Source organism: Halyomorpha halys, unplaced genomic scaffold (assembly GCF_000696795.3).
Source record: "Halyomorpha halys isolate HHAL.00 unplaced genomic scaffold, Hhal_1.1 Scaffold845.1, whole genome shotgun sequence".
NCBI lineage: Eukaryota > Metazoa > Arthropoda > Insecta > Hemiptera > Pentatomidae > Halyomorpha > Halyomorpha halys.
The window spans coordinates 404419-426235 of NW_027114882.1; the positions used below are offsets into that span (position 1 = coordinate 404419).

General features: G+C 29.0%; 1 protein-coding gene across 2 annotated transcripts in view; it reads right to left on the reverse strand.

Annotated features, from left to right (window-relative positions):
- LOC106686603 (glycine receptor subunit alpha-4) overlaps positions 1–21817 on the reverse strand; it is a 116506-nt gene that overhangs the window by 64592 nt on the left and 30097 nt on the right. Inside the window, exons 2-3 of one of the 2 annotated variants that reach the window (XM_024361366.2) lie at positions 19351–19434; positions 7808–7878 (exon numbers count right to left, since the gene is read on the reverse strand). In XM_024361366.2, coding sequence (XP_024217134.1) covers positions 7808–7878; positions 19351–19434 — 155 coding nt within the window. The remainder of the gene's footprint in view (positions 1–7807; positions 7879–19350; positions 19435–21817) is intronic. The other variant, XM_067052000.1, reaches the window with a different exon arrangement.

A 21817-nucleotide genomic window follows, 5' to 3' on the forward strand; every position in this document is an offset into this window, starting at 1 on the left:
AGAGTAGGAAGATGGAAGATCGTGTGTTCATTCCGTGGGGCCGCCACAAAATAAAATCAATCCACTCAGGCCGGAAACGAGTCTGCACCTGTGCAGTTAAGAGGTTGCTAATAGGAAGCCTTCGATCTCTCTCGCGGCCTCATTTGTACCATCAAATTCGAATCTTTTGTATTCGTGTTTTCCATTTGCTCTGTATTTATTAGGGACATTATTTTCACGCATCACTCTGTCCTAATGTAAACTTTTTATCTAATACTTTTTAAATTATGTATCGTAGATTTATTGATATTTTGTTACTATAATCTGTTTTTTAATTTATCTATTATATTTTCTGTAAAAATGCTCTTAAGTTTTATATCAACAATTTTTGTAACTCCCATCTTCAATTTTTATGTTAGCCGAAATATGGATAAATGTCTCGCTATTGTTATTATAATTATTGGTTGTTTCATTATTAAGAAAAATATATACTCTTCCAGTAAAAATTTTAAATATAGTATGTGACCTAAATAGGATCTTTTTTATTTTTATCGTTTTTTAAACCACTTATATTATTACGTATTTTAAACAGTTTCAAATGTTAAATAATTTCATGTTCTACTGTTTTACATTAGTTAAACTTTCTATTTCTAAGCATTGTGTGTTTACGAAAATATTTGCCTAAATTTAAGATCTAGATTCAAAATAAGGAACACTATCTATAGTGAATATATATTTGGTTTTTAAGAAAAATAATTTGTAGAGGAAATAAATAAATTCATAAATCTGCTCACTTCTTCCGCCGAATAATCACGGCCTAATTTGATATAGCTAAATGTATCATAACGATTAAAGTATTTTTCAATTGTTATCACTGATTTGTTAAACTTTTTTGTTCCAAAATAAGTTCCAAACTTAAGTTATTTCATACACATAAAATATTAAATTTTATAACCCCTGGAAGCCAGCGTAAAATTATCAAATAAACTCCGACCGTTAGGCATTGTATCTGTATCATATTATATCTAGGTTGATACAGCAGAGCATTGTTCTACTCAAGTTAAGATTTATCTCTAAAATTATCGTATCTAAGAATCTAAATTTATAATCCAAGGTTATAAATTAATCAAATAAATCCTACTTAACAATATCATGCATTATATACATATAATGGGCCTATATTTTGAATAAATTATTTATAAATTTCAACGAGTTATAGATTTCAATCTTATCGAATCTTAGCCACACAAATTATCCTATTTGCACTAAAACAATTATATTTTTCTTTTATTATTCTGATTTCAATAAATTTTGAAATTTTTCATTTCATGATTGATCTTTTTCTCCATCTGCATCTGCTATCTCCTAATTTTCATATTATTTAAATTCCCCCCCCCTCTACCTCGCACTGCCACCTCAAGCGTATTCTTTCCCTACCACCTCTTGAATTAGATTGATCTTCAAGTAAGCGTTTGGGAGCCGATTTCCTAGACTTCCTTGATTCCCTGGGACTGACCCAACCATTTGATCTGGTTCCCTTTTACAATCCAAACCATAAAACGTTGACGTTGAACGAATTGATGAATCAAAAGGATGTTGAATTATAAAAGTATATTCATCAGACCTGGAAAAGTGATATACCATTATGAAAAGATTGGATCATTAAATTACATGCATAAAGTCGATGGATCATCTCTTTTATGACAACAAAACGTTCGGCTCCAACGACGTTTCTGTTCTTTATGCGTTTTATTATCCGCACTATAAATCATCAGAAACCTTTAAAAATGTTCGTGGGTTTTTGCAGTGTACACCTTCAGGACATTTAGGATCGGAAAAATTACATTAATAAAATCGTTTTAAAATCATATTTTAAGGAAATTATATAAACCACGATTCATCATAAAAATGAGATAATGTAGACCGAAGGGCCATCTCTATCTGAAGGATTAGCAGTCATCTTAGCAACCTCGTTACTGCAGCGGAGCAGCCTGGGGAGTCGACGTTTATGGTGGCTCTGCATGATGAAAAAGTTGACCCTTCAGCATGGTTTGAATAGAGTAATAACTTGTAGATAATACTCCTCCACCACACCCTCTTCGTATATTAGAAGTGACAAAGAAGGAGATATTGTTAGTGCTGGTATATTCCGATAGAGTAAAAAGATCGAGAAAATGTTTTTATTTGATAGTCCTTATTTTTAACCCGTTCTGAATCCGTGCGTCCATATCCTTTTGAGAACTGTAATACGTTCTCAATAAGCTAAGGTATCATAATTTGAAATCTGGCATCGGTTGTACACAGTTAGTTAACTGTGTATAAGATTATCAGTGCTTAGTTCAGTGGTAATCTTCCTTTTTTTTTATTGACCAAACCGTTTTGGTACTGTAGGAACCGTTTAAAGAAGTAAATAGGGGAACTCCTACAATATAATTTGATACAAATAGAGTGTCAAATCCCGTTTTCCAGCTAGGAAAGGTATTTATCTACACAAAACCTGTGCAAAATTGAAGCTGAAATGTTAATGTTCAAAACTTAGTAGAGATTCCTATCCATTCCAAAATTATTTCGTGGCACCCCAAGTGGTAACCACCCACTAGCTTAGTTCTATAACGAAGTGGAATTTGTCCCATTTCTTATTTCATAAGGAAATTTTTTTTTTTTTTTTTTTATCACTTTGTAGTGATACTAAGTCTGTAATATAAAAAAAAAACGTTATTCCAAGACAATGTTCCGTAAGCGTGGAAGTTTATTTTTTAATTTGATTCAATAGCTTTTGGAAGAAATGTTTTTACCTCACGGTAATCTAGATCAAACACTGGTTTAGAAAAAAAAATACAGTATTAAAAACTGGAAAATGGACTGGTTTCGAAATGCAACGACTCAAATACGAAGCCTGTGCAAAACAAAAGGGTAGTAATAAAGTTACTTATGATAAACAATTATTTTTAAGATTTATTGGTGTACATTTTTGTTCAATACTCAGTTATAATGTCGTAAAATCAGTTGTAAATTTAGTTATTTGATTGGAATACGTATTGTTCTGACTTTAATATTCTGTCAAATTTCCAAAAGAGTTACTGTAAATAATATTTTTAAAAAATCTCTTACAAAATCAGGTTATAGTTTATACCACCGTTGTGGAATAGTTTAAAAAAAGAATCCCCTAAGAGGTGAAATTAAAGCTGTTCTGCCCTAGGTTCGGAATCCCAAGAACGCCGACTGTCAGAGGAAATCTCATTGGGTGCCTCATTAGTGACCCCTGACTTATTACCTTCCGACAGCTCTGCCTTCTAGAGACCCACGGAGGTTGGCATTGTCCCTAAGTTTCGGGCAGGATTTTTCTGTCCTCCTGTCAGAGGCACAAGGAGGAGTCTTCTTGTCAGTTTTGACCTCATCGAAAGCAGGATTTATCTGCCAAGTAGTTCATTAAATAAAATTTGTCCCTTCAAAGTTTTGTGTTATCCTGTCATTTTCAGAGTCTTGAGCAATTGCTCTTATTAACTTGTTTTATCGAGGAAATGGCTTCCTTTTTCGATTTTTTAATCTTTTAAATTAGTGTGGTAATAATTATGGAATCATGATTATAAAAAAATAATTTACCGAGAATAGTAGGATGATCATGTAGAAAGAAGATTTTACGCTTGCGGTTGCTTACAGGTCGTAAGAACAGCTTAAATTAAGACCTTAAGGTTTAGGGATATATATTTCTGCAGAAAAGGATTAAATTGATGGTTAACATTCACTTACACCAATAAGCGTTGGAAACTCTTGGTAAAAGTATAATATAGGTCTGCACAAAGGATTTATGTGATACCAAAAAGTGACATACTATGTATATGATAATATAAACAAAACAAAAAAGAACCAATAAATACGGCATTAATGGAACGGTTAAATCTTAAATTTTTTTTCTGCTTGAAAATATTAATAATTAAATTAATACTGGATACATCATCTATCTGTTTTACCGGTATTTCCGTAACATTTCCTTTCGTTTATGTTTTTGTAATGAAAAGAGACTAACATTCAACATAATAACTTTTTTTTTAACCGAACTTTTTTTTTTAACCGAACTTTTTTTTTTAAGCATTTGTAGATATTTTGGGCTACCCGCAATTACCAAACGTCTAGATCGGGCTTAAAAGGTTGACTTTAGGCACATAGTACCTGTATTTTTTTGTATTTAAACGTTATGTAAATTTATCAACATGTTTAGTTAAACAAATATATATTTACTTATATTTTTCTCTTTTATTTATTTAGTGCTATAACGTTTTTTTAAAAGGTTTCAATCTTTATTAGTAAGGTTACTCTCTATAAAAAAATAAGTACAACCTATTAAATAGAATAAAGAATATTGATATAATATAAAATCTTATACTATAGTTAATTATTGATTCTGAAGGCTGGAAAATTCTGAAATTATTTCCAATTCAGGCAGCAATAATGTCCAACTGGGGAAGTTCTTTAAGAATATTTTCTAAACTCCAACCTGAGAATCCATTACTTATTCTTTCCTAATGTTTTTGTGGATCTGTGCCCAAAAATACGACACTAATGTAGATCGGGTACAAATTTAGGCAAGGCTGTTTTGGGATTTAAAAATGCATTTCACTGACAGAAAAACAGATAAACATTGCACATACTAAATAAAGTAAAGGAAATTAACTTTATTTAAAGAACGTAACTTAAAGTGTATCAATCAATTAAATATCGTTTATCTATTATTATCTGAAAAGCTGTATTGCGTTAAATTGAATTATCAGATAAGCAAACTAAGTGGCTATTGTGTGTTTAAGTAATTAATTGTGATGCTATTTGCGGCTAAGTCTATCCAATAATTATTGCATTGTTTAATATTCGAGTTAATTTTTTCCCCGTTATGATAACAGATATTTATGGTGTATTTTATATGATGTAAATATTTGTTTTATATGTAAAAGATACTCAAATATCCGCACTCATTCAAAAATTATCATATAATATTCAGTTTAGATATGCATTTAAATACAATGTTTAGAAACATACATATATGACATATCTCTGGCATCTGTGAATAGTAAGCATTATACCTGGTAGAGCATAATTTTTTTTGGATTTCGAATTTGTTTTTCAAACCTAATTTTTTCTCTCTTTGTGTCTAATGGACCAAGTTATATGGCTATTTGCCATAGAATAGCTGTTGACCATAAAATACCATTCGCTGATAGATATTGACCCACAAGACTTGTTTCTATCAAGAAAAAGAAAAAAATTAGAATTGCGAAACCTGTCTGAATGAGATCAGTAGAAAAACAGTTGTATTAGAAGTTTGTATCTTCAGACGTTATCATTTATTTTTCGACAAAAAAGTCGGAAAATTTGGTGATATGTGTTGTCAAACTTGACTATCAAAAAAATAATTTTTATTAAGGAAAGAGTAATTTTTGTTTTTTGATTGAACCTTTTTTTTCTTATGGGCTAATGAACTATTTTCATTAGTTGTGATGATTTTCACTATCATCCTTTTACCTAATTAATCTCATGAAGATGAAGAGTTATAAAAAATTGTGGAAAAAAAAGGTATTTAAGAAATAAAAAAATACTTAAAATTATAACTTCATCACTGTTTTTTATCTTTTTCATTTTCAATTTTTTTTTTATTCTTCCACAATATTGCAATTTTTAGAAATTATTATTTTTACTGCATTTCTTTTAGGTATGTAACTACTTCAATTTCAAGGTTGATTTGATTTGAGTGTAACATCTATAGAAAGAGCTGTTGATGGAATATGGGGTGTATCCATAACATAAAATATATACATATAGAGGTACGATCAATCACTCAATCCTTCAAAAGCTTTCACCATTTCTCCTTATCTTGTACAACAGCCAACCAATCTTTTTTTATTTATTACATTTCTGGCATCAGTGCGGGCGCAGTTAAGCCATCTGAGGTTGGGTCGCTACACTTCTCGTTCGATGAAAGTCCTCCAGAGCCAGTTTATTCGGAATTTCACTATCGTCCGTTCTTGCGACATGACCCGCCCATCTCAAACTTTCGACCTTTACAATCCTTTCGGTATTTATGTCCTTGAAGAGGCCGTAAATTTCTACGTTTTTTTTCTTCTTCGTGTATTACCTTCTTTGATCGGGCTATTCAAAGCTTCAAATCTATAATACGGACACAGGGGTTATTTGCGTTTTATAGATTTTTTTCCCTCTCGTATGGAAAGGGAGTTTTAATTTTGCTTCTTGGAAAGTGAAAAAAAAAAATACAATTTCTAAAAATTCTCGTTTACTCTGGAATTTTATTTTAAGTAAGTAACTATGTATATTTCAAGGTTGGTAATTACCTATATTTCAAAGTTGATTTGATTTGCGAATAACATTTATGGGAAGATCCGTTGATGAAATATAGGTGAATCCAGAAAGACGTTTTTCCCATAGGTTAACGAAAGTAGTTATGTATTCTAATAATATTGAAATTAGACCCATTTCACATTGATTCCTGAATTTTCTCCAACTAGGGGCCAAATCGGGTAAGTTGTTTTCGAAATAGAGGTGCACCGAGGAATATATGCTTACGCATGGGTAAGCACTACCCCTAAGGATTTCATTAAAATCAGTCAAAATATTCAGATATAACTGGTTTGAAATTTACTCCTGACCGACAAAACGATATACACGGAACCAAAAATGTTTTTTACTTGTAAAATACCAGTAAATTTTGAGTATATAATTTTTTGTAAGATTAAAAAGCTATCCTTCCTTTGGTAGTGAGGAAGCAAAAAATTAACTACGGTCCTATTTTATGTTTAAAAGTTTTATTACAGTTGTTTACATCGGGACCTGTCCGTGCTGTACTTGTATTTTGAAATCATAATAAATTTTTTTAATTTTATTTATTTATTGATATTTACAACTGTATAAAAAAATACAACCAGTAAATTTGATCAAAATGACATAATGATATGATACAGGATGTAGAGAAACTACCCAGTAGTAGAACTCTAAAAACAGTTTACAATATAAGGTCACGAGGCCATCTTCTTTTCAGGCGCCTCGGATGATTGTCAGAAATGGAAGAGGAAGCAAGGTTAGAAACGAGTGGGTTTGGGTGTTTAGGGAGTTTATTATGGAAGGAATAATATCGGGTTCGGGCTAGATCGGTTACATAAGGAACATTTAGGTCTTCTCTGGATTAGTAACAAAATAAGGAGCATTGAGGATTTTACGAAGGATTTTGGATTGTAAAGATTGGATACGAGAGGAATTCGAAGGTTTAGTGGAGCCCCAAAGCTCAACTCCGTATGTCCAGATGGGCCTTATTATTGTCATGTAGATCAGTCTTTTGTAATGAGTTGGAAGCTTAGACCGTTTGTCTAGTAAGTGCTGTAATAGTCGGAATCTGCGTGCAGTTTCCTGTCTTTTCAGTCTTGTGTGAGGATTCCAGGTTAGTCGTTTGTCAAGATGTAGTCCAAGATAACGAATATACACACACGTATTCATTTATATTTTATATCATTCATTAGTATATTGATTTTCATGAAAAAAAAAAAATCAAACCTGTCAATACTGAATTTTAGATTAACTATTAAATGACCAGTATTAATATTTTAAAAGTAAGTAAGTTACTTACTTACTGCTTATTTGTTTAGAATGTTTCTTTTGTATTTTATTCTTAACTAATATGTGAAAAAAATATACGATTGAACATTTCCTGATCATAAATAGTCAGAATCAAATTAAGCTAAATTTAAACAATTATATTCATCAAATTTTTTCGAAAAAGTTATCATTGTTAAATTTACTGTTTGAAGGTATAATATTGCAAATTTCTCACCTGGTGGTTTATATTTGTCGTAGTCACTGTCCAGTGCAAAGCGGTCTAGCCCCTGGGACGCAACTAGCACACTGAAATGAATACAAAATATTAAAGTCGTGTTTATTTAAAAATATTGACATTGTTAAAAAATAATGCATACTATTTATAGTTAAACACATTTCTTATTGTCATGTATCATATAAAATTGTATATGATATATATCTTTATATCAACTATCGTTTATCGTTATCTAAAGAAATTTTATAAGTGCATAATTAATAGTATATTGTTGTTAAAACAGTTATACTAATAATTAGGTATTTAGGCTTATTGCAAATACACCAAATTTTTTGGTGTATAAGCTAGTAAACAAGTTTAAGGAACATTCTTCGTTCGATTAATATCGTCATCTTTATCAAACTTTTTAGTATTTGATCATCAAAAAGAACAATTATTTCAGGCGTAATAAAGCTATAAAAAATCTGGTTATTCCATTCAAAACAGATTTATATTTCTTATAAAAAAAAGACATAATATTTAAGGATTTTTCTATCAAAAGTCATTGATATTAATCACAACCTATCCATGTTTGGAAAGTTGTGATTAAAAAGAAATAATTAGGGCATCTTCTGTAGATAAGGTAAATGTTTTCAGAAAATTGTGATTAGTAAAACATATTTGATAGGGAAAAATTGACATTTTAATAGACTGAATTAGTTCTTGGTCAAGAATTTCAATTTGTCAAAAATCCTTCACTTTCAGATGAAGACATATTAACTTTTGATTGAGAACTTCTCATTTAGTTGATATTTTTTTGTCTTTTCATATTTATTGAGAAATTCTGGAAGAATCATTTAATTTTTTAATTTAACTTTAAATTTGTTTTAGGGAAATTAAACAAACCTCAGGTATATATGATTTATTCCTTTCTCCCTCTGTATTAAAAAAGTATCGATTTGAACCTAGTTTTTAATATTTTATTATGAGTGTCGCAGTTATATTTGACTTTAAGATATATAAGACTTTAAGATTGATAGAGTTAAATAGAGAAATATTTAAAAAGCGACTGAAATTGGCAAACCGCGTGAAACCCTTCACTCCCGTTCACCGTGGTAGCCTTACTTATCTGATAATTCAAACAGGCAATTATAGGGAGCACATTGGTCAATGTGCGACATATCACAATCTCACAAGAGGGATCATAACACAAAAAAAGGCCATCCTTCCCGCTCGGACCCACCCCACCAAGACCCCCAGGGAGCGATGGTCCTATGTCACTTTTGAAATATTTGCTTAAAACAGGAAGAGGAGACTTTAAGATATTGGAGAAATGGAGCAATATTTAAAAACCGCCTGAACCTGGCAAACGGCGTGTCTCACCAAACAGTGGACCCGAAAATTGTCTTTAGGGAAAAAAAAAAACAATAAGATTAATTTACAAAACAATATACTCTTAAATAAGGCTTAATGTTTGATTTATCTTGCTTCTATGACCAACTGTGTCTTTCCGTCAATAATGAACTATAGAATTAAAACTATGATTTATTACTGTTAAAAAAATTCAAAATTTACCGAATTTCTACAATGTTAAGGATATGTATAAGGTAAATATAGTAAAATATTATCAAAAAAATAAATATTTTATAATATGGGCGATCTAGTATTTGTGTTAATGCTCTAGGATTAGGCTGAATACGCCTCGTATCTGGATAAAATAAAGCACCCAAGACGTTTAAGAACATCATCATTGGCAACACTGTATCCTCATGCTAATAGAAAGTCTAGGTTTAAGCCAGATACAACCATTCTCATATATAAACAACATTAAGCCAATTACTAATCTACGGTTGTTATATTATATATTGTCTATTATCCTCAAATACACATAGCACTGATACTGGTGCTGAAAATGATGCTCACGAATTGTATGGGGATTTGATGATCATTTTTCTGATTGAAGATACCTATTCTTGTGAATCTTCATCTGTCCAGAGAATGTTTCCTGAAAATTGTGGATTATGCTCAACTTGATTTAAGTACCAATCTGAAAAATGTCTTCTTTCCTGAAAATCTTGCTGTATATTTCTTTACTTATTTTTTTCTCAAATTATTTTTTCAGTATATAAGTCAGTTATTTATTTTACGAATTCTATAAATATATATAGTTCTTGTTTCATTCACTCTTCAATAGTATATTTATTATTATTATTTCTTAGATTTGTTATTTTGTTTTACTAATTTATTTTTAATAATTATTATCAACCAATGATTATAACATGTTAAATTGTTAGGGGTCTGTATTTTGCTCGAGACTAAACTCCTACATTATCGTTATAAGCTGATATAATTGTTATAATGAACATGTAAGGCAAACCAGGTCGATCTGGTAACTAAGAAATATAAAAAAACTCTTCAGGGCATTCAAAATATTTGATAAGGTAGGTTGCTGTAAGCATTTTCTATTACAAAGAGATAGTGAGAAGTGGAAAGAAGTAGAAAAGGATTTACAGCCCTTTCAAGAGGTCCAGTAAAAGGAGTTGCAGATCTCTGAGCGGCTATAATCATTTCTTTTCCTTCCCATCTCCCCGCCCCAACACCTGGCGGCTCTGCTTTAGCGTAGGATAAAACTAAATTCGTTTTAGTGAGCGAACACTACATGCTATTTGTGTGGGACCCGTGCATTTCGCACTAGTATTAGTTATTAGTTGAAGTCATTTGTGGGTGAAGGCGTTACCTATGTGGCAAATAAATGGTTCGAAGAAAATTAAATTGAATAGAGGTATATTTATTCTTACGTCAGACAGTAAAATTAAACAAGGCGTTATGTATGAAGGACTACTCTTCAGAACCGTAATTTCTGTTTTTTTAAAAATAAAAATCATGCTCTAATGCTTATAATTGATCATGATAGCTTTAGAATATTATTATTATTATTGTTTAAACATTATTTGAGTGTTTCAACCACTAGGACCATTTACACTGGATTTACAAAGTGAGAAAGTTACAATTTTACAATTACAATTTTTATTTTATAAAGTTACAATTAGAAACGACGTAGGAGTATATTACTACATAAAATTACGCATCCATTTATACATGCTGTAATTAGAGTTAGACTATGTGTGATCATAGATATAAATTATTTTCAAAAAGTGAAAAAGTTTTGATATTGTTGTGGAGTCTTCTCTAGTCATCTCCTTAAAATCTGAAGAGAATCGGAGTGGTTCGTGAGCAATACATTAAGAAAGAATGTGCCTAACGGTGAGATCATTTCAGCTGTAGCGACACATTGGTGCATTTTCTTTTTTCATGAGATGACAGTGGGTTAGTCGAGACTGGCCTATCCGAAGACGGGCTAATACACATCTTCTCTCTGTAGCAGATTCAAGTTTCTAGTTGAACGTTTCACTGTCTGGTGGACCATTCTTAACTTGTGGTCTCTCGTGATGAACCATTCGTCTTGCCACTCTTGCCATAAGATTTCTTTGATCCAAGAAATAACATCTTCCCATGTTGATGATGTTACGACTTGACCTGTCTTTATAGCTAGTCTTGCCTGCGAGTCTGCCTTTTCATCCCCGGTGATCCCACAATGACCTGGCAACCATTAAAATAAGGTCCCACAACCCTTGCTGTTCAAATTGTTCCAATGCTGCTTCAACTCTATTATTAATCGGGGTATTGAAGAAAGAAAAAAGAAAAAAATATCAAATTAGGCCCCAACTGCTCAGGATTTTGGAATTTAAATTTCAAGGTCAGAAGAAAAGTTAATGTGATATGATATACGGTCAAGTAATTATTATTATTTAATGTAAGGTGTAATTATTATTATAAAATAAAAATTAACATCTTTCGATATTCATAAATTCTATACTTTATTTTACTTGAAGATTATGAAAAATTAGTGCTACTTTTCGGGAGCTTATGATTGTTCATGGTTCATGATATATAAGTTAACATTATATTTATATGTAAATATTATGATAACATATAAAATAAAGTATTATTTGATACTGTACCATATAAATTAATTAATAAATTAAAGTGTAATTGAAAATGTATTATTGTAAAAGTGAAGATAAATCATGAATCTTAGAAAATAACCTAGAAGAAGGTAAAACAGTACGTATTGAGGTAATTTGTGTTTAAGCTTCGTAATTTCAATTAATTTTTTGATTTGTGATAAGGGTGTTGTCCAACAATGATGAAAAAAAAAAAATAAAAATTTACTGATATACTGAAATTATTCAAAATGGTATCTGATTTAGGGATAATAATGTAAGTCAGTTAATGTCAGATTTCTCTTAATACCATTGTGTTACACTTGAAAGTTAAAATTTATCATTATCTATTTAAGTAATTTTTCAAACTTTTCGAAAACGATCATTTCACATTTTTTTCTTAATTTCTCGATTTAATTGATAAAATAATTAATTGAAAAAATTTAAAAATACTCATTTTAAAAATTATAATTGTGCTATTGAAATTCAAATTTGTACATGGATAAGTTACTTTTGCGGTGTGAAATTCCACGGTTAACTGAGTTAAGAATAATTATAATCTTAGGTCAGAGAAGCGTGTTTGGGATCTTCGTGCAAGTCGAGAACCTCATAAATAGTGCAACTGTCAGTGTTAATTTATTTTTGGTGTAAAGTGCAAATCGATTCTATAGCTTTTCGATAGCTGCATCAGATCGGGAGTATTATTTAGTTGGAAAATATATTCATTTGTGAGATTATATCACTCACGCTGTCAATTCCAATGATCTCGAAAGGGTTTCTTTTTGTTTGTTTTTTTCAAAAATGAAAAATAAATCTTTACAGAAAATTTCATGCTGAAAAATATTACGTTATTGGTTATATAAATAAAATTGAATAATTAAATGGTGGCCAAAAAACTGATTAGTTTAATTTTCTCACTTTTTTTTTCGCAGTGCTCAATATGTTTAAAGCAATCTTGGGCATTTTAACAATAAATTAGACCTATTTTAAAGCGGTATTAATTTTAGCCCGCAAAGAGTTATTATCCAAATAACAAGAAATCAATATTTTGTCCATTTATTTTTCCTAGTAACTAGGAACTACTTTATGGTTGGATTTTAGTGCTAATAGATATCTGAAATCCCATTTTTCCTGTTCCTATGTTAAAGGGAAACGGCTTTATAGTGCCATTAAAAATTAGGGATACAGAACTGCAGTGTATTTAAGAAGCACACCCCCTGAATTTTATTTTATTCCAGAAAAACCTAACATTTTAGCTTATTTCTCATTTGGTGCTCAACAATCTTAAAAATACTTACGAGCTAAAAACCTTCTCGTTATATTATTTCTAGTAGAGTAAATACTCTAAAATATGAGCCACAAAAGACATATTACGTCTAATAGTTCCTAAGGTATAGTGTTTCATAAACCAAACGGTTTTTCAAAACATCGAAAAATCAATATTTTTAAAATTTATTTTGGTAAATTTCATAAAAACTACTACTCCTACGAAAATTCTAATTATAAAATATTTAATAGACATTCAACTAGCTTTGTGTTGAGTTTTTAAAATATTAAAGAAAGCCCTGATTAACTTTTTAAAATATTAAAAGTAACTATATTTGAAAATAGAACCAATGAAATTGTAAATGGCCACCAAATCTAATAAACTAATAGCCTTTAAAATTTATAGTAATCAATTAATAAATATTTTTTTATTAATCATGAAATTCTGGATTGACTCATATCAATTTATTGTATTAGTAGTGCCAGTTTCCCTATTGTATTTTTGTCTAAGTACAACTATTAAATCCAATATAAATCACATTTCAGTACAAATTTATTAAACTAACCAATTCAGAATTAATTTTTAATTTCATTAACTGAGAAGAAACATTTCATTTATCGTGTATATGTATAGTTATTAGTAGTGTCACTAATTTGGGGTCTTTCTTTAATTTTTTTTTCTTCTGTAATTAGTCCTAAAATTTCTTTGTAATTTAATATCCTTTGCTTTATCTTGTAATAAGGTCAACAGTCAGCGAATAAACACAAAATTTATAAACATATATAACATTGAATAGTAATAAATATTATGTGTTTTAGAAGGAAAGTGTTATGCACGATGTTAACAAGTCCCATACCTTTTGTAAATTTCAACTGTAGTTCACAAATTTATCTAGAAATATTCCTTACTTTTTTTGACGAAATTTATGAACCATAGAAATATTCATGGATTTCTCGCGCTATTTTTATTGATATGGTTTATTTAATAAAATCTCCAGTATTCTACCGAAAAGATAACCCAAATTATTAGGTTAAGTATTAAATGTAATAGGAGATTCAGTATTTGTAGCCAAGTTAATAAAAATTTAGAAGAGTAGAGATAGCTTTGCTTCCGAGCTCATATGATTTCACTTTTCGTCTTGATTAAATATTGCATTTTTACTACTGCTGTCTTTACCTACGGTTGAGTGAGTTCTGTTTTTTTTTTTGTTTTTTTTAATAATTTATTTATTGTTATTTACAACTGTATACATATATACACATGTTGTAATAGTCGGAATCGATGAGCAGTTTCCCGTCTTTTCAGTCTTGTATGAGGATTCCATGTCAGTCGTTTGTCCAGATTTAGACCTAAGTAACGGATCTATTCAACAGGAATAAGTGGGGTATTATTAAAAGATACTGTGGGGCAAGACGAAGGTTTACTACGAAGGGTAAATGTGATTTGGTGGGATTTATGGGAATTTATTTTAATCCTCCAGTTTGGGCACCATTCTTCAAGGGTGGTGATGTGTGATTGGGATACAATGGAAGGATCATTATTCACTGACAATAGGCATGTGTCATCGGCATACGTGGTGAGAATAGTGTTAGGATGGGTTGGGATGTCAGCTGTAAAAACTGTATAAAGGATAGGATCAAGGATACTACCCTGAGGTATACCAGCAGACTGAAGAAACGGCAGGATGAATAAGCGGTATTGTGATTTACTTGAAATAACCTGTCTGAGAGTTAAGATCGGATAATGAGGGTTTTTCTTAAAGTCTAATTTTGATATTTTTAAAATTATATTTATATATTTTTTCAACTCAAAATGGTGATGTGATTTTTACAAACTAACTGTAGAACTATTTTCTGTGAAAATTGATTATAGTCACATTGACACTGAAAAGTGTGAAAATGATTATCGTCTGCGACCTCTTCAAAGAACTTCGTTTGTAAGGTTAGTCTCATACCTTTGTAATAAGTTTCGTTAATGTTACAGAATCTTTGTTGACAAAAAACAATATGGCTGGGCTATTTCGCATTTAATAATTTGAACTTGAATTAGCTTTATTTAAAATTAACTTCGCATGACTTGATTCTACAAAGTATTAATTTCGATTCTCTTGCTTTTAATCAACGCTTGTGAACTCGGTTCGAATTTTATTAATTGTCTCTTCATATTACTACTTTAATGATATCGGGATCATGTCTTTCAATCGGGATTATTTGAAGGTACTGAAACGAAATACAAACTTTAGTATAGATTTGAGACTAAGTTAATCGTTAATCGTCATTATAATAGTAGAGAACAGTAAGGTATGTGAGGTATTTTTTATTGAGTCATATCGTCGGCAAATGTGTAAAACCATTTAATCAATACGTTCATAATCATTATATTATTATTATTAATTTTTTTACGCAGTCCTTTTCTAAAAAAAAAAATAATTATCCTCTACTTTTACTTCTTTATTTAAACATTTGTGCATTTGTCCATCACATGGTCCAATCTAAAATAATATATATAATAATATTTCCACATATATATAATTTTTGAAAATATTAGACACTTTAAAAACTAATATAGGAAATGAAAAAAATCCAAGTATCCATATTTTTTTATTTAATTACCTTAAATCATCCTAAAGAAGGAATAGGACAACATAGTTCAACAACAATATATAACAATAATTAGTGTGACAAAAACTAATTCGGGTGATATTATACTAAATCTTCTCAAATAAATTAAAGTTTAACAGTACAGAGAGTAACAAGTAGATGGACATCTATTCTACAAAAAGGAACATTTTGAGAATAATAAAATAAAACATTAAAATTGTTTAAATATTATGGTGAAACATTAATTTTAGGAGGAATGGATGATAATTTTTTAAAAATTAAAACAAATCCCTTAAATGGATAGTAAGAAATATATGATGATTTAAGGTATTAAACACAGAGTTTATTTATTAACCTTATATAATAATATTATACAGTATGTAATATAGTCACAAATTATGTAAATGTGAAAGTGAAAGTAAAGGGTTGATCTAATTATTCCTAATATATTATAGATTAAGTAAATAAGTAGATAAATTAAGAAGTAAAAGTAGTAAGGGTTTTTCCTATGTATATGTATAAAATTGTAAATCTAAAATTGCATGGTTATATTATGTATACTATAAATTATATATTTGTCTAGAAGATATAGTTTTCTATTTATTCCAAAAAGTGACCAAAAAGAGAATTAAATACCATAGGAACCTGCTCAAATACCTTTAAAAACATAATTCACTAAGCCATATCTTTGCTAGTAATAGTCCGATTCCGATATTATTTGTTTTTTATTACTTTTCAATGAAATTGCTACAGTCAGTAAAAAAAAATTTTAATTTATTTATTTTTGAAATTTGCAACTGTACAATAAAAATACAACATGTAATTTTGAAATATTTTTCAGAACATGTGCTAGTGTTAGGAAGGATCATTATTATGACTGAGGAAAAATATAAGGTGGTTCAACACAATTACAAAACCTCAGAAAATAAAAAATGAAAAAGTCTAAAGTAAAAGAAAAAATGAAAAGTCATCTCTTGATGGTTTAACCAATTTTTTTTTGCTGTTTTAAAACAATTAGTAACAAAAATATATGAACTTACAGTTCTGATAAATTATTTTTGAAATGTATCATTTTAACTAATGAACTTCCGATGTTGATAATTACATGAAACGCTTATTAAATACCATAATTACAATGCCATGAATTTTGGCTTGGCAATATTGATATAATTGAAGAGTTGATTGGAAGGACATGATATCTTACATAATTTTGACTCAACTGAATGAATGAAATCTAAATTTTTAAAGTACTGCAATTATAGATTTCGAAAAAAAAAAAAATGTGTAAAATCCATTTTCTGATAGCATTCAATGTTCACTGGAAACAAATTATTTTTGGCAAGATATCTAAGTCTAACATATTTTGGATCATATAGCTTCTTGAATAAAGCTTTGATTTAGCATATTCACGTATAGAGCTTTTTCTTGTTCATTGTAAAATCAATTTAGTTAAAGTTTTTGTTACTCTACCTTAAAATTAATTTTATGAGAAATGGACATAATGTGTTTTGATCACAAACTCTTCAATATTAGACTTTAGCTTCATATTAGTAAAATTTATAGCAAACGAATTTCAATAAGGGGAAGGGACGTGCAAACAATAGTTTCCAATAATAATTTGCTAAGCACTGGGCATCGTGGGCGGTCGGAACAGCTGCCGTTATTCCAGAACGAACCAAGTTGAATATATCAATGGTAGGACATTTTGAATTGTAAATGTGCTATCTTAATACTGTTTTAATGAGCTGTTATTTGTTGAATTTCTGATTGGCTGGGATTGCGCATGGTTCAATGTTTAACGGTTGTTTTAAGGAATATATGAATGTCGATTATGAGAATATTAATTCATCAAGGCTGTTGATGTATTGCAAACAAATATACAACATTCGGTTAGAAAGGAAAAGGAAAACACCGAACTACAAACATACAATAAATACTATATCGTGCAAGCTTCAAATAAAAAAAAAATAATACGGTCTATAATCATGTTTATAGGCAAAAATTAAAATACAAAAAAAATACCTGTCCATAAATTACTGATAATCAAAATATTGTGTAATTAAAAAATAATTGAACAAAAAAAAATTTGGACGAAAATTAAATTAAGCTATTTTGAAGATTTAACTAAGAAATCATATAAATAAAAAAATAAACTGTAAATTGAATAGTTTCTTTATTTTATAGAGATTCATATAAAATATGAAAATATCATACGCTTTATTCTGATGGCCTGGCTAAGAAAAAACTGATGATATATATCTTTGTCATATTATATTGTTCTTATGATATGAAATATTAAATATATATAATTATAAAATTGTGAAGATAAAAATGTATATATTGGTGAAAAAAATTAGTGAATAGTATGTGTTCAAAATGTGATATTCATTGTAACATACAAACAGTCAATTCTAATTACTATAAATTGAAATTACAAATTAGTAAATGTGTGGTTTAGCGTTATTATTTATATAATATGGGCTTAAACTATTTTGGTTACTAAATTTATATTTTCTATCAAGACTTGAAATTTTGGGTTGATTTTATACCGGAGCTGACTTAAATAATTTTGATATACTAATAAGTTAGTTTGCTTTTCATCTCGATTTAATACTGAAGATAAGAGATATTTCTTTTAACATTTTTATTAACGTCAAATTATTTGAGTGGGAGTGGTATACAATTTATTACTTGGTCGTAAACCATTTAATTTCACCCTGTAATTATTTTTGCTATAGAACTGGGTTTCTCAATAGCTATAAAGATCTATATTAAATTTTACTTCTTAATGATTAAAAGTTTTTTGTGTTGAGGTCACCTCAATCATCATTGCTGTTATTCGTCATATTATACACGAAAATAATTCTCATTTACATATATTCTTGAGTCATACACCATTGAAAGCAATTATTTATAAGAATTCTTGTTACCTTTGCTATTAGCTAAAACTTTTTCTGCAACATATATAATAATTTTATAGACTGTATGTATATATAAGCCTATTTTGTTTTTAAAAGAATATAAGATAAGAAAACAAATTAACAGAAATTTCTAACTACATGGGGTGTCTTTGATTTGTAGAATTGAATTTTGTAGGTGAAATAAATTGTTCAATCAAGCATTCATGCATTGATTATGGTTTATTAGTTCAACATTGCATAAACTTTTCGCTGAATGTTTCTTTTCGTTAACTTGTCTTTTATATTTTGTATTATTTTTTTTTTTTTGGTTTTTTTGAGTATTGATCTTTTAGATTTTTAAGAAAATATTCTATTTAGTGATCAATTTTCTGAAGAAGTATATTTTTATGTTTCTGTGATTACAAAAATTAAAGTTTTTTCACTACAATATTTTCAGTAAGATTTTCTAAAATAAAATCAAATTGTGGTTTTTTTTTAACAGAAATTTTTATGTTTTTGAAACTCAAACCATTCTTGTAACAATAAATGTAAGAATGGAATGAAGCAATGGCAAACATCAAAACATTGGTTCTTTATAATACCTTTGATTTTCTCCCATTCCGAAAGTTTCCATGAGGTTTTTAAAATAGAAAAGACAATAAAATAAAAAATTAGAATCATTCCATAGGGTGCCTGTAAAATAATATATCAGGTGAATTATAAAATTATTATATTATGCGAGTAATGAATAGATAAAATCAAGCTGATCAGCGTGATAAATAAATATACTGACCTGGAATTGAGCATGCCGGGTGGTAGGTGCACTGTTATTATGAACAATATGGTTGCATAATGTAACACCACTGCCCACATTCTCCTAAACAGAAATATAATATATAAATTCTTAATGTTATAGGTTCTTTACTGGAAGAGTTTTCATCAACATAATAAGTTATAGTGAAAAAATGTCTTCCTTATTAAAATAATTTATTTTAACGTATCATAAAAATATTTTATTTATTAATTTATTTAAAAAACTTACATTAATATCATTATTATGACTATTTTTCCCAAGACTAATTAAGGAGAAAATTTTAATTATGGAATATTACTTGATGACGGGGTAATAGCCCCGAAACGTTGTTTAGGATACATTAATGTATCCTAACATTAAAATAAAGCATTTTAATAAGGGAGAGATTTTTTCACTATAGTACTCATTATAGTAATATATAAAAAATAAGTATACCAACATCTGAAATCAAACTATGCCTATGATTATTTAAGATATGTTACACATTTTTTTTTTTTTAATTTCTCATATTGTCTTGAAGAGCTCATAGTAATCTAATACTTGTATGATCTATTCCAAAATATTTTATACATCACCTTATATTTTACACTTTGTCCAATTGGCAGTCAGAATATTGGTGAGGAGATATTTTAATGTGGAATTAAACATTTAAATCTTATTGGAAGATTATTGATTGACCGTTCAATTTTTTGACCGCACCCGGACCATATTCCTTTCACATTTAAATCTTATTCTTTCATTTTTTTTTTTTTATAGAAAAATATAAAATTAATTTCATATTTTGTCTTGAGAAGTTCAAAGTAATCTAATATGTGTATGATCTATTCCAAAATATTTTACATAAAACCTCATAGTTGACATTTTGTTCAAATGACAGTCAGAAAACGGGTCTGGAGATATTTTAATGTGGAATTGAATAGTTAAATCGTAGACATTGATTGGTCCTTTTATAAGATATTAAGAAAATTAACTCCTGTGAAAATTTGACTTTAGGAATTTATTCAAATATGCAATTTTGCTATAGATATGTGTTAGATGGCGGAATGGACAGGTACCTCAGGAATATTGTTTTAGTCTTACGACCTATTAACCAAAACTGTTTTTTTTTTTTTAAGACTTACCATCTTCCTAAGAGGTTCGACAAAAACGTAGAAACGAGGATTGTGTTAGAATCAATCTTGAAGATTTGAGTCTTGATGACGTTTGGCGGAGAGAGGTTGGTTGACAAGCACTGTTGGTTTAAGTAGTATTGAACCATGGGGCTCGTCTTGAATTTCGACTTATATATTTAGATTTATTGTTTTTCTTGGGACTCATAAAGATACCCACTTACCTCAGGTTAAATAGTACATTTAACCAAAGGTTGTGCAGGGGAATAGATGAAACACAATTTTCGACTTTGGGACTTAGTTCAGGTAATAAAAGCTTATCTCTATGCGTAAATATGCGTTGTAGCGACGAAGCCTTTGTATATTAAATAAAAGCTGAAAATATCTTACATAAGAATAATCCCATTCATTTTTTCCTATATTACATAACTTTTGAAATAAGTTACTCGCAATACAGTCATTTAAAAAAATAAAATTAAAAAAATGTTGCTGCACGTTTTTGCCTTATTTGATTAGCTAACTCATAAGTTATAAAAATAGTGAGAAAGGCAATTCTAGTGAATTCTTATACATATAGCTTTTATTGTATCATTTAAATAAATATCTACTACACTCAATGACAATAAGTATTAATTAATAAGGCTGTTTTACTCAATTCTACTGTGTGTACATTTTAGATAAAGAGAAAAGTAAATAAATAATAATTAAGTTATGAAGAAGATGGTCAGGGGTGCGATCAAAAGAGGACAAAAATAGTTAAAAACTATTTATTTTGCCAACGTTCCCCCCACTTTGTAGAGCTTCATGAGGGATGTTCGAGTTTAGAGCTATCGAGACTTTGACAGAAGCACAGAGAGATAAATTAAATAAATAATAGTATACAAAAAAAAAAATAAGATAAGGAGGAACTAAAATGGATAGTAATAAAAGTAATTAAAATATAAACGCTTTGTAAATAAAAGCAAAATAATAAAACAACTAACAGAAAGAATTAAAAATAAATAAATAATCTTGAACTGATCTGCATGTTTATTCAGGTTTTCTTTTTCTTTGTTAATTTTCGTCGTTATTTTGTTCATTATATTTTACTTTTGTTTTATTTATTTGTTTATTTAAATTTTCTTTTGTTTTTTTTTACAGGCAAATCTTAAGTTTGTAACTTTAATTTCTGTAGTTAATCAAATAATTGTATCAGAACAAACAATATGTGTAGTATGCCTTTAAAGGAGTGGACATGTATATAATATGGGAAAACAATTGTCAATTTAGTGTCAAATTCAATATTATAATTAAAAATAAATAAACTATATTAATTTTAAGTAAAACGTTTTCAGAAC